We start from the raw sequence: 12,932 nt of genomic DNA, 5'->3' as shown, positions 1-12,932 counted from the left end.
GAGTGCCGGGTGTCTACAAAAGGACTATATATATATATATATATATATATATATAATGCAATCTGCAACCTCTAAAAGTACAGCAAAACCGCAGCTTTATATATTAATCATGATCTCAAAAATAACCTAAGACTACAAATGAAACTGCAAACTAAAACCACATGCAGAGTGATACACAGGCAGTGCTTACATCCATAAGAAGCGGGAGCCGAGTGACTCTCTGCATGGGAAGTATAAGGAAGGAGATCATGGGGAGGTTCCTGCATTCTTCATGACACTCAATTTTGGCCAGGGCATCTTTGAATGGTGCATTTGTAGATCTAGGAAGACACATTTGAAAATATAAGCATTAGTGATCAGAATTTGATATGAAAATGAAGTCATGTTAAAATGAAGTTTGTAGTAGGTTACCAACAGTAATTGTTTCTTACGGTACATCCTAAATTTTAACAAAACACAGACTGACTTACCATAAGTTAATAAACAATATTCCAACTATTTACACTGAGAAGCAGGAAAGGCTCTTAACGCTATTTATCATACATCCTCATATACTGTACATACAGAGCACACATTTATACAGAATGCACTTACAATGCCGGCTGTGAGGATCCCGGTGTTCAGGATACCGACGCCGAAATCCCGACATCCAACAATGCTGCCAGACAGAATCCGGGTGCACCAGGGCTATTACCATTCGTGGGTGTCCACGACACCCATACAGTGGTAATAGATCCTGTGATGAGCGCAGCGAGCCTGCAGTGTGGCGAGCACGCAGGGGGGATCTTAGCGCTCGCCCCACTGCCGGCATTCCAGCATTCTGGTGGGATGCCGTTGTCGGGATACTGACAGCCAGCATCCTATCCGCCGGGATTACATATGTATTCCATTTATACATATAACAGATAAACAGAATAGGAGTTTCCCATAATAGACTGATTTTTAAACTTAGTTCTTTCTCTTCATTTTGTTGATGCTGCCACTTACATTACTACTGTATATCGTTATATAGGGATGGTATTAGAATCCCAGCAATCGGTATCCCAATGGATCCCGGTAAGTATTTCTACACTATCACTAACCCTCTCACAGCCTAAGTGTCAGCGTCCCCCTGTACTCTAACCTTAAACTTCCCCTAGTGCTTACCCTAACCCTAAACCTAACCGCAGTACTTACCATCGGGATTCTGACTATGGGGGTGCCACTGGCGGCATTCTGACTATTGTGATCCTGATTGCAATCCAGTTATATATATATACATATACAGTGTATATATATATATATATATATATATATAATTACAAAATGTAACAGGGGCAGCAAGATGCAACTGGTAACAGCGCATATACAATACAAATGGTTCCATCAATGTTTATGGCACATAAAAGACTGTATTAATAATGTAGAGGAGTAAAACATACAATAGTTTCTGGAGTGTCCTTTGCTGATAGACTTCATTAGTGCAATATTTCACATAGGGATCAAATGTAGACTTTGCATGTTTCTCGACAATATCACTGATGTCATCAATGAGAATGTTTTTCTGATGTCTTCCTTCTAGTTCCTTAAAAAATCTACAAGAAATAAACAATAATCCATGTTTGTGCCCATCATTCATAGAGCAGAAAGCATGAACAGAATGTATTACCTATAATATAACCTACATAGTAACATAGTTGTCAGAAAATCACACCAAAGACTGTACACTCAGCACTGTAATGCGTAAAGTACTATCTAAATGCTGCAACATTACTGGTTCACAATATTACATTTCTGCTATAGTCTAAGACTATACTTTGTAAGTTTTGGTCACCTAGGCCGTTTCTGTGCCACTTTATGATACGTGGGAAATACTTATCTGCTTAAAGCTCTTTGGGACTCTTGGGAGGAAAGTGAGCATACATTAATCAAAAGTAAAGTGTGCATAAAAATAGCACATTTTCACATATGCAGAGCTGTAGCATATGCATCTTTACTAGTAGTCATCATCATTGGCGTTTTTGCACCAGACTCTAATGGAAAAACCAGATACTGTATGTCCACATACTGAACACCTATCTTCAAATCGTGCCAAATAGCCCTGCTTGGAGTGCTACTGACTTGTTCTATTTACTTAGTATACTGCAGGTCGAACTCAGACATTTTTTTTTAAAGGGACAATCATGTACAAGGCTAAGCTATACATTGTACATGATTGCCTCTTCTGAGTTCGGTCAGCATTCCGCACTGCTGTGGAACTCGGAATTCATTACATCCCACCCCTTAAGTGAGTTACAACACAAAACTGAGGGAAAATTACAGATATGTCCTCCAGGACCTGTGAGACTCTGAAAGTGTTGAGCATCTATTTTGGCAAAATTGTGTCTTAGTTGCGATGTGACACTATGCTAAATAATTTATATGCAACACTTGTATATCTGTGTGTGACCGAGTTTCTGAATCTGTATATGAAGTATTATGATGCAGTGTCTGCAGCTTTTTCTTTTGCCAAGTTCCGTTATACAGACTCAGTTAAGTGCCGCATATCAAATTAATCAGCAAAATCTCCTGGTGTGTCCTAGTCATGTTGCGATTAAGATGCATTTCTGGTATAAAAAAAAATAAAAAAAAGAAGACACCTGGCGCTACCAGAGTTGCATGGAACCTGGCAGCTGAATCACACCAGGCATCTCTTGCGATTCATGGTGTATTGAGGCTAGTTGTATGAGGACACATCTGTATCCAAGATGTTGTAAAAAGACATAAGAAGGATGTTCAATATGAGTGATTCGCACCACGCTGTGCGCTGACTTTATACCAATTCCTTTGCAACAAAAATAAGAATCTTAAATATCTAGTGAGATTCCTATGCAACTAAGACACAACATTCAGAAAAAAAACAAGCGTGGGAATCAGTGTCAGTGGAGGAGCAGCTAAGTCTTGGTACAAGTATCTCATGCCATAAGGCGCAAAATGGGAGGTGTATGAGGACACATCTTTATAATGCGATATTGAAAAAAAGGTAAACTTCATTGTGGTTTCACTTGCTTTACATAATGCAGCACCATTGTTTAGGTAGCATGTTGACTTTAAACATAATACAGTTACCAAAGTGAATATTAAACAGGAAGTAAGAGAAATTATGTTGCAAGAAGATCATTGTTTGCCAAACAAAAGATTTACTCATGCTAATCCAAGCCCCAACTGAATAATGAGTACAGCACTGTGACGGGCTGCAGGCTGCTTATTACATAAAACTCTATGACTTGGAAGCTGCTAATACACACACAAATATTCAATTACAACCCAACCATAACAACGCTCTGACTTTTCACATTACACACTAGACCGGCCTTACATAGTTTAAATAGCAGACAAGTAAAAAAGAAATCATGAATTTTGTGCCAGGTATTAATTATTTTTCAGTTAAGCATAAAAAAACAGGAGAACACTATAGTGCACAATAATGACCAAATAAATGCAGAAATATAATACTAATTAGGGAGGCCAATCCTGGGATCGGCGGAATACCGGATTTTTGGCAAAGAATAGTTGCGATTTGAATCTAGGATTATGGTGTGCATGTGTAAATTTGTTTGAGCATTAGCACTTTCGCTCAGACCCTGTCCCAATCCAGGCCTCCTATGGCATTGGTTGTGCGGCTGTGCAGCTGTGCGTGACGTCACAGAGGTCACACTGCGCAGCCCCATGTACAATGCATAGATTCTTAAACTTAATTTATTCTGAGGATAGACTAGCATCAATATTTCCACATAATAGGACTAGTAAAATGATTTTAGAATGTATGTATAAGACAATGGAGGTTGATCGCTAGCTGGCGCTGTTCGCAGCACAGCGATCAGGCTAAAAATCAGCATTTCTGCGCATGTGTATGCACCGCAATGCGCAGGTGCGTCGTACAGGTACAATGAGCATCGTGGGTTTGCACAGAGTCTGGCGAACATTTCTGTCGCACGGCCGAACGCAGGAAGATTGACATGAAGTGGGCGTTTATGGGTGTGAACTGACAGTTTTCAGGGAGTGCTTAGAAAAACGCAGGCGTGGCAGAAAAAACGCAGGCGTGGCTGGGCGTTCGCTGGGCGGGAGTGTGACGTCAAAAGCCGTCCCTCCGTCGTTAGAATCAACGCACACGAAGAGTAACTACAGGGCTGGTCTTGTTTTGCACAAAAAGATTTTGCAGGCGCTCTGCTGCACAAGCGTTCGCGCTTCTGCAAAGCGACAATACACTCCCCAGTGGGCGACGACAACGCGTTTGCACGGCTGCTAAAAACTGATAGCGAGCAATCAACTCGGAATGACTCCCAATATCTCCTAAAGAGTATAAAAACTATAGAAAGCTGAAAAACATGCATTATAGAATTGTGGGTTTTGAATTTTATAACCTAAAACGAAGTGAAACCTTTAATGTACTTGTTATCCATTATGCACATTAAATACACTTCTATTGTAACATCAGTAGTGGATAAAGCTATATATTGTCAAAACATACTGCAAATTATACCTACATAGACTCCTATAAAGTACTTGATTTATTCATTTCGGAGCACAATGTATGAAACAATTTACAATGCATACTGCTCCCAGTCACATTTATCCTCAGTTTGCTTGAAGCATTTTTTTATTATTGTGTACCAAAAATGACAAATGCCATCTCATGGTTGGAAGTGAAGTATGCAGTTGGCATTGCCCCCTGCTGCCAGATAAGGATTGCTTTGAATCAGTGTAACAAAGGTCTATTGTAACAGCTCTCAGTTTGGCCCCAAAACTTGGACAGAACTAATTTAAAGACTGGCAACTGATTGTGGTAGTTGCCAAGAAATATAAATTGTTAACTGGTAGTTCTCTGCATATCCTGCAATTGCCGTTTCTAAATATTAATTAATTAAACATAAATAGCCAACTAAATAGCTTGCATATTAACAACCCATTTGATAATATTAACATTTATTTATAAGGCACCAGAAATGTACTCAGTGACACACACAGCTAGATATAAAACAGTAAAAATAAAGTAATAAAACAACATATACACATAATTCTGTGTGTAGGCATTGTTATACCACTTCCCAACTGGTTCAGTTACTGACCCTATAGGGTGGGATGAAAATATAAATAAGTTAATAAACATATATGTGGTAAATGTATTATTCTGCAACTTGCATGTACTGGCGATCTGCTTGATGTTTTAAAGGGGCAATCATTTAAAAGCCAATAGCAGGGTTTTGCCTTTTATATGACTTCTCCTTTAAAACAACGGGCAGACTTGCCAGGAACTCACCAATGCATACAAGTCGCAGGATATAACATTTGTGATGTGTGAGATAGTATGCCCAATAAAGAAAGGGATTTCCATTACCTGAATTACTACTTAGGAGGCTATCCAATCAGAGGTTAAACAACATTTTTCACACTTTTTCCAATGTTTCACAAGATTTTTTTACATGAGTAATGATGACAGGAGATACACGTATTGATAAACATGTTCTGCCTGACTGTACATGGCTATAGTTATTAAACTAGCCTGCAATATAAATACTTTCTCCTTCTGTTTCTTGAATAATGTCTTTATCAGGGCCATAACTAGGTGTGGGCAGACGGTGCTTTGCACACAGCACATTTATCCTGTGGACGCACCATCTGCATCCACCTCTGTTGACCAGCTCTCTATTACCCCTTTCAGACAGAAAATGAAATTACCGGGTGAATCAGTTCCACTCTGTAATTTCATGAAACACACGGGTCCTTTTTCTGTGTGAAAGGGTTGACCCGTGTTGTAATTCCCGGGACTTCGACTCTGGAATTTACCAGGGTCGGAGACACGGGAATTTCGACATGGGTTGACCCTTTCACGCAGACAAAATACCCGTGTTGATCTGCAAATCACTGGGTCGAAATTCTCGACCCGGTAATTTGCATGTCTGTGTGAAAGGGGGGGTCAGGCAGGTCCCGGCAAAACGACCTGGCACTGAAATGCTGGGTAATTGCAGGGACTTTCAGACTTTTCTCTCTGAAAGTGGTGCAAGTGAGGAGAGCTGCAGCGCTGGGGAGGCAGAGTGAGTGAGTCTTCCATTTGTGATTACAGTGCTTCTTGTTGTACCAGCGCTGCAGACATGACATGAGCCGCTCCGTCCACCCATTTTGTAGTGCGCTGTGCTGCGGATCTTACAGTATGCAGCGCTGGGCATCCCACGTGCGCGCAGCTCCCCCCGTGTGGTGTGTAGAAGGGAGTATTGGAGCCGCGCCACTGCTGTGGAGAGGAGAAGAGGGAAGTAATGTGCGCTGATGATCGAAAGGAAGCAGCATCCCGTCCCCCACCCCCACACACACACACACACACACACCATATGGAGCCTGGAGATGATAAGAGGAGCTCTGAGCTGAGTTGTAAGTGCTTTACCCAGATTTTCTTCATATCCTGTATTCTCATTCTTCACTGGTCTGCAGATAAACTGCAGGCATCCAACCCCACAGTAGCCCAGTCCAGGAAGCAATTAGGCATTTGTAGAATTCACACATTCACAGTACCAAAAAATGCAGTGTGTTTATATTATCATTCAGGGCTGTAACTAGGTGTGTGCCAGCCTCGCACATAACACATGTCGACTGTTGGTGCAGGACTGCCGGCAACACGGTGCCCTGTGTGTCCACATAGCTCCGGCACCTTGCTACTTGTAAAGCGCTACATAGAAGAATAACCAGGTAGCGCTGCAGGATGTGTGCCCCCCTTGCCAGTTTTTTTAATGTAATCATTTGTCTGCGGCACTTGCTGTGTACAGTATGTCAGAGAGACCTCCAGGTCTCTCCGCATCTGCAGCTCCTCCCCCAGCATGTCCTGATCACTGCTGGCCACAGTGATCAGGCAGCCCGTGGCATTCCTCCAAGCGCTGTAAAGACTGCAACCAGGGCCAGCGTGGAGACTCCATCCCCAGACTCTGGAGAGTGGGCCGGAGCTTGGAGGACGCAGCCTGCATTGTGGGGGACTGGGAGATTACTTATATGAGATCCCGGGAATCCCTTTATCAAACACAGCTAGCTGTGTCTGCATGTCGCGCTGCAACACACAGAAAACTCTGGGCGTCAGCACTCGCCACTGTTGGCTGGTGACGTGCTGCGGTTGCTGATCATTTGTAAATGGCACATAAAGCCCAGGCAGCTGGTGATGTCCCAGGGAGCCACCCAACCTGCCACCTTTCTTTCTTTCTCCCTTTCAACCCTATCTCTCTCTCTCTCCATTCCTCTCTCGTAACTCTACCTGGCGTAATGTGTAAAAGGGGACTTTGCCTGCTGTAATTTGTAAAAGGGGGCTCTAATTGGCATAATGTGTGATAGTGGCTCTACCTGGAGTAACGTGTAAAATGGAGCTCTACCTGGCGTAATGTGTAAAAGGGGCCCTACCTGGTGTAATGTGTGTAAGTGGCGATACTGTGCAGCGTAATTTGAATAATGGAGACTACTGTGCAGCGTAATATGAATTAGTATTATTTTGTGGCCAAGCCCCTTCACCAAGAAACCATGCCCCTATATTTTCGATGTGTTACCCTGTATACCCTGTTTTAAATATAGGGGGGGGGGGGGGGGGGGGGGCGATGCAGTTTTCTGCACACAGCGCTAAAATGTCTAGTTACAGCACTTGTCTAGTTACAGCACTGGTCTTTATTGTATGAACCATTTCCAGTCTCATACTTCCAGTATTGTTAATATGATCTGTTATATATGCTGTGATGTATTTACCATTTATCAATGAAAGAGACTGATGCACTGCATAATATAATTCTACTGAGTATGAGCAATGTAATGAAATAATTGGACTACTGCAAACGAGATACACCTGTGCACCAGGTATAAGAACTGCTAATTCTAAACCACAGAATACACCTGCCTTTGGCTAAAGACCCCCTGCTGTGCATTGAAACGCGTTAAGGAAACAGGCCTTGTTTGAACCAACTCCCGGTGGATTGATTCCATCCATCACACAACAACAGTGTGGCTGCCTGGCTACCTGTTTGGCTCTAAAACTGGGAGAAGTACCCGGCGGACCGACAGCTTATGTGGCACGGAGAACGAGGAGAAATTTACCGCATGGAGCGTCTACCACCTGCTGCCCAGTCACCGTTGTGGTCACCAGTGCCTGTCTCCCGCCGGAGTGACAGTATATTTCTGACCGGCGCTTGTAATAATCATTGTGGGCTGCATCCATCTGATCAGCGTTCAGAGAAACTCCTGCAGGCTGCCGTTGTATTCTACATCAACAGCGCGGCTGTCAGTCATGGCTCCCCACCGGCCTTGGAGCATACTGTTGAAGTCGGAAAAAGAAGGCAATACAAACTACACACAGATTGGCGCTTCTCGGTGGTGGTGTAAGGACGCAAATGGCATGTGTATGCACCATGCTTCTTTACCGTACATCATGCATAGAGTCGCACGCGTGCATGTTCCAATGTGGTGGGTGTATATACGGTAAAAGGCGCAATCACTAAGAAACTCCATAAAGATGCACACAGACACACATTAAATACAACACATAAATTACACAAACAAAATAATGTCCAGCACCAGACTTGTATTATAATGTATTCATATAATAGAGTGTAAAACAAGATATATATGTATTATTGGGACGGAACAAGTTAATTATATCAGGCTTAGTGTCAAAATGGTCAGGAGAATGTGTGGATTAATTCGATAGCTATGGGTAAATTGTAGCACATTGCGACGATTAGTAATGACCAAATGTATAAATATAAAGTCACATTCTATGAGAACAAAGGACTTCCTGAGAAAACGTGTGCAGAATCCCAGTGGTTAGTCCTTGTATCTACATCTTCAAACTGGACAATGCTTACATATGAACTGACCAATAACACACCATAAATGAGAAACCTCACTATCCTGGGCCAATGGAAGGAGACTGAAACCAACAACCTGTTAACTCCCACTGTTTGATATATGCAGTTTTCTAAGGCATAGTTAGGTAGTAGCTGAGAGGAAGAAATGGAAGACGGTTCTATGGAATAGGGTGATGTATACTGGCTGCAACTATTTCTTATGTAACTGTAACTCTGTAACCCTATCTTATATTTATACATGTTATACTGAATGATATACTGTATATGTTATTTTGTATGCATAACTTTTAATATCAAATACATATATATATCTCTGAGCGTTGGACCTCAGTAATACAATGTGTGCGACTACTTGCTTTCTCTTAAGGGACATAGTGCTGCGACGTTCAGCGCACTATTAACGCATATGGTAATAAGATGTGCCTTGCGTCTGCAGTATATATTAATGCTGGTATTTAAATGGTTATTTAAAAATATGAAAATTCACAGTACGGACCTCGAGCCATCCAACTCGGGGTCAATTGTTGGTAGCCACACCGGGGTCTGCCTTCACCTTAAAGCTGAACTCGCTACACAAAGAACTGTATTTGGGGGCTCATCAGCTCTCCGCTTTAAGTGAGTGACATTCTATAAAGCCGCAGAATTCTCTGTTTCTGATATTTACAAAGAATCTTAACTTATGACACACTTGGTTAAATGCAATCCTGCCTGCCAGATCTAAATATAATTAATCTATAGACGTTTCAAATTAAGTGTGCAGCAATTATAATATTTAAATTATTTTGATAGGTGTCTTGGATCACCCGTTTTTACTGTGCATTTACATGCTAACATGTGCTTTTTATGTGTATTATGTTGATGTGATACATTGTTGCTATACCACGAGATGTTTATTAATATTGCATCTTTTTAGTAAAGAATATTCTATTTGTAATATTAAGCGCTACCTGGATTCTTTTAGTTATCCAATTTGGTTGCCTGTAAAAAATACATTATCTCCCGAAAATACACAGGTTCAGTGAAACCTGTGGATTTTCGGTAGAAACAGCCCCGTTTTCACATGAAAACAGGGCTGTTTCAAGTGATTTGGTTTCGTCTACCTGAGGCAGGTGAAACAAAATCCCAGATAAGCTGCACCTTGCGACGGTTTATGGCTTATTATATAGCCCCGGTGAGACAATTAGCCGCAGGATATCCCCCTTAGTCTACCCGGGATCATCTCCATTGCAAGTGGTTATATACATCACCAATTCTAAATAGCCTAACATTCAAACCAGACCCATACTCAAATAGGTAGACTAACCATTTATCAATTCTTTACTACTAGTGCTTGAAACCTACTCCCCATCCCTCTTGATTGCATAAAACATTCCACCCAAAATCATGCATGTACTCTAAACATACATCATATGTACATCACATCCCCCGCACATAACACTAGGCGCTAGATTTACTAAAGTGTCTAAAACAGACAAGCAGAGGTGCTCCCTGTAACAAGCAATCAGATTCTGTCTGTCATTTCCTAGAATGCTATAGGGAAATTATATTTATTTACAGGTTTTTATATAGCACAGCATATTCAGGTTGCACTTTACAACTGGAACAGTAATAGAACAAAACTGGGTAATAACAGACAGTCATAGAAGTAGGAAGGCCCTGCTCACAAGCTTACAATCTATAGAGAAATGGGTATTGATACACAAGGATAGCTGTTACCTATTGCATAATGGTCAAGAGTCAGGAAGGTTTGAAAGTGAAGACAGAAAAAATATGTGAGGTTATGTGTGGATTGTACACAGGGGATGTAATTAGGGAGGCATTAAAGGTTATGTGGGTGGGTCCAGCATTTGATAAGTTTGTCTGAAGATGTGAGTTTTCAGGGATGCTTGAAGGTTTGGAGACTAGAGGTGAGTCTTATTGTGCATGGGAGGGAATTCCATACAGTGGGTGCAGCCCAGAAGAAAGTCCTCTAATTTTGAGTGAAGGCAAGTAATGCGTGTGGATGAGAGAAGCAGATCTTTGCCCAGATTTATCAAGCCTTGGAGAGTAAAATATAGCACAGTGATAAACTACCAACCAATTAGCTCCTAACTGTAACTTTTCAAACAGTCTGTAATATGGCAGTTAGGAGCTGAATGGCTGGTACTTTATCACAGTGTTATTTATCACTCTCCCAGGCTTGATAAATAGGCCCCCTTGGGCAGAGCAGAGAGATTGGTTAGGGAGATATTTTGAGATGAGTGAATAGATGTATGTTGGTGCAGTTGACTAGCCTTGTATGTATGTATGTATGTATGTATGTATGTAAAAGTATTTTAGATTGAATACAGTGGAATACTGGTAACCAATAGAGGGACTGACAAAGTGGATCCACAGACGATTAACATCTAGTGCGGAAAATCAGCCTTGCATCTGCATTCAAAATAGACTGTAGTGGTGAGAGCCTATTTTTGTGAAGACCATTGCAATAATCAATGCGGGAACTAATGAATGTATGGCTTAAAGTTTTTGCAGTGTCTTGTGTAAGATATGGTTGTATTTTGGATATGTTTCTTAGATGTATGTAACATTATTTTGAGACAGATTGAATGTGGGGAACAAAGGACAGTTCAGAGTCCATAGTGAACCAAGGCAGAGAGCTTGTGGGGTAGGGTTGATTGTTGAGTTATCAACAGTTATGGAGATATCAGGTTGGTAACTATTATTGTCCAGTGGAAATATAATTAATTCCGTTTTGGAAATATTAAGTTTGAGGTGGTGAGATGACATCCAAGATGAAATGGAAGATAGGGCCAATACAGATAGTGAAAAATCTGGGAAGGATAGGTAGAATTGAGTATCATCCGCATACAGATGATACTGAAAGCCAATAGAGCTGATTAGTTTGCTAAGAGATGTGGTATAGATTGAGAAAAGCAGAGGACCTAAGCCTTGTGGTACTCCAACTGATAGAGGTAGCGATGAGGAGGTGGATTCAGAGAAAATATACACTGAAAGAGCAGTTAGATAGGTAGGTTGAGTACCAAGAAAGGGCCGTGCCCTGGAGACCTGGGGATTGTAGTGTTTGTATGATAATAGAGTTGTCAACAGTCAAAAGCAGCAGATAGATCAAGGAGAAGTGAGTAATGGGCTTTAGATTTAGCAGTGACCAAATCATTCACTACATTAGAGCTGTCTCTTTAAGGGAGAGCTCTCAGGCAAGGAGTGCTCCATCTTTATGCTTTTCGTGGTCTCCCTCCACTCAAACCTGACCTCAGCATAAGATTTATTTTTTTACGTCATCTTTTTGTTTACTCGAAGTTGACTGTGCATACCATAATTTTGTGTTTCGCATATTTACACCTATTTATCTGTATGCTTCAACTCTGGAGATCTTTCTCAAATCTGAAAGCTTTATCAAGGTCAAGTTGGTGTATCTGAGTGCAGGCTGGGGCAGGATGCTGTGACAAACTGGTAGCTAGAATCTGATTGATTTCGAAAATCTACCCCATGGAGCTCCTCACATGACACTTGGATCTCCCCACAAGCCCCCACTCACTTGCTAATCTGCAGCCAAGGATGTGAAACACATGCCACTCCCTCATCCTCTGATACACTGCAGACCTCAATGCACTGCGAAAGTCTTATTCTTGACATTGGCCATAAAGCAGAGAATAATTCAGGGTAGAAACACATAGCTAGGGGCCGCAGGTGAAAACAGCCCGCCAATGCTCTAATATCTCCAATTCATTAGGCACATACAGTATCTTCATTACAGATTTGGATGAGAAAATGTTATACATAAAATAGTTTTTTATTCAGCAGTGGGACTTTATAAAGGAGAAATTCTGGTTGGCATGGAATGAACGTTTGACACCAACTCATATTTTAGTTGCTGAAAGAATTGCTGAGGTGTTTAAGTCATAAGTTGAAAAGAAGGAACCACTGTAAAACAGGAGGAAAATAGCACAAGGCAGCTTAACTGCTGTTAAATCATTCCAGATGGGAACACATGCTCCAGTTCCATACTCAGCACAAGCCACCCAGAAACTGAAATGTGTACAGGACAGCACTACTTTTTAACCTTATACAATACAGAACAGCATA

At 41.4% G+C, this 12,932-nt stretch overlaps 1 protein-coding gene across 2 annotated transcripts in view; it reads right to left on the bottom strand.

The window, feature by feature from the left end:
- Positions 1-12,932, bottom strand: part of ARHGEF26 (Rho guanine nucleotide exchange factor 26) — a 269,992-nt gene that overhangs the window by 122,250 nt on the left and 134,810 nt on the right. For both annotated transcript variants that reach the window (XM_063916107.1, XM_063916106.1), the window contains exons 7-8: positions 1,422-1,574; positions 191-320 (exon numbers count right to left, since the gene is read on the bottom strand). In XM_063916107.1, the coding sequence (XP_063772177.1) occupies positions 191-320; positions 1,422-1,574 (283 nt within the window). The remainder of the gene's footprint in view (positions 1-190; positions 321-1,421; positions 1,575-12,932) is intronic.

Source organism: Pseudophryne corroboree, chromosome 4 (assembly GCF_028390025.1).
Source record: "Pseudophryne corroboree isolate aPseCor3 chromosome 4, aPseCor3.hap2, whole genome shotgun sequence".
NCBI classification, from domain to species: Eukaryota; Metazoa; Chordata; class Amphibia; order Anura; family Myobatrachidae; genus Pseudophryne; species Pseudophryne corroboree.
This window is presented reverse-complemented; position numbering and strand designations above follow the sequence as displayed.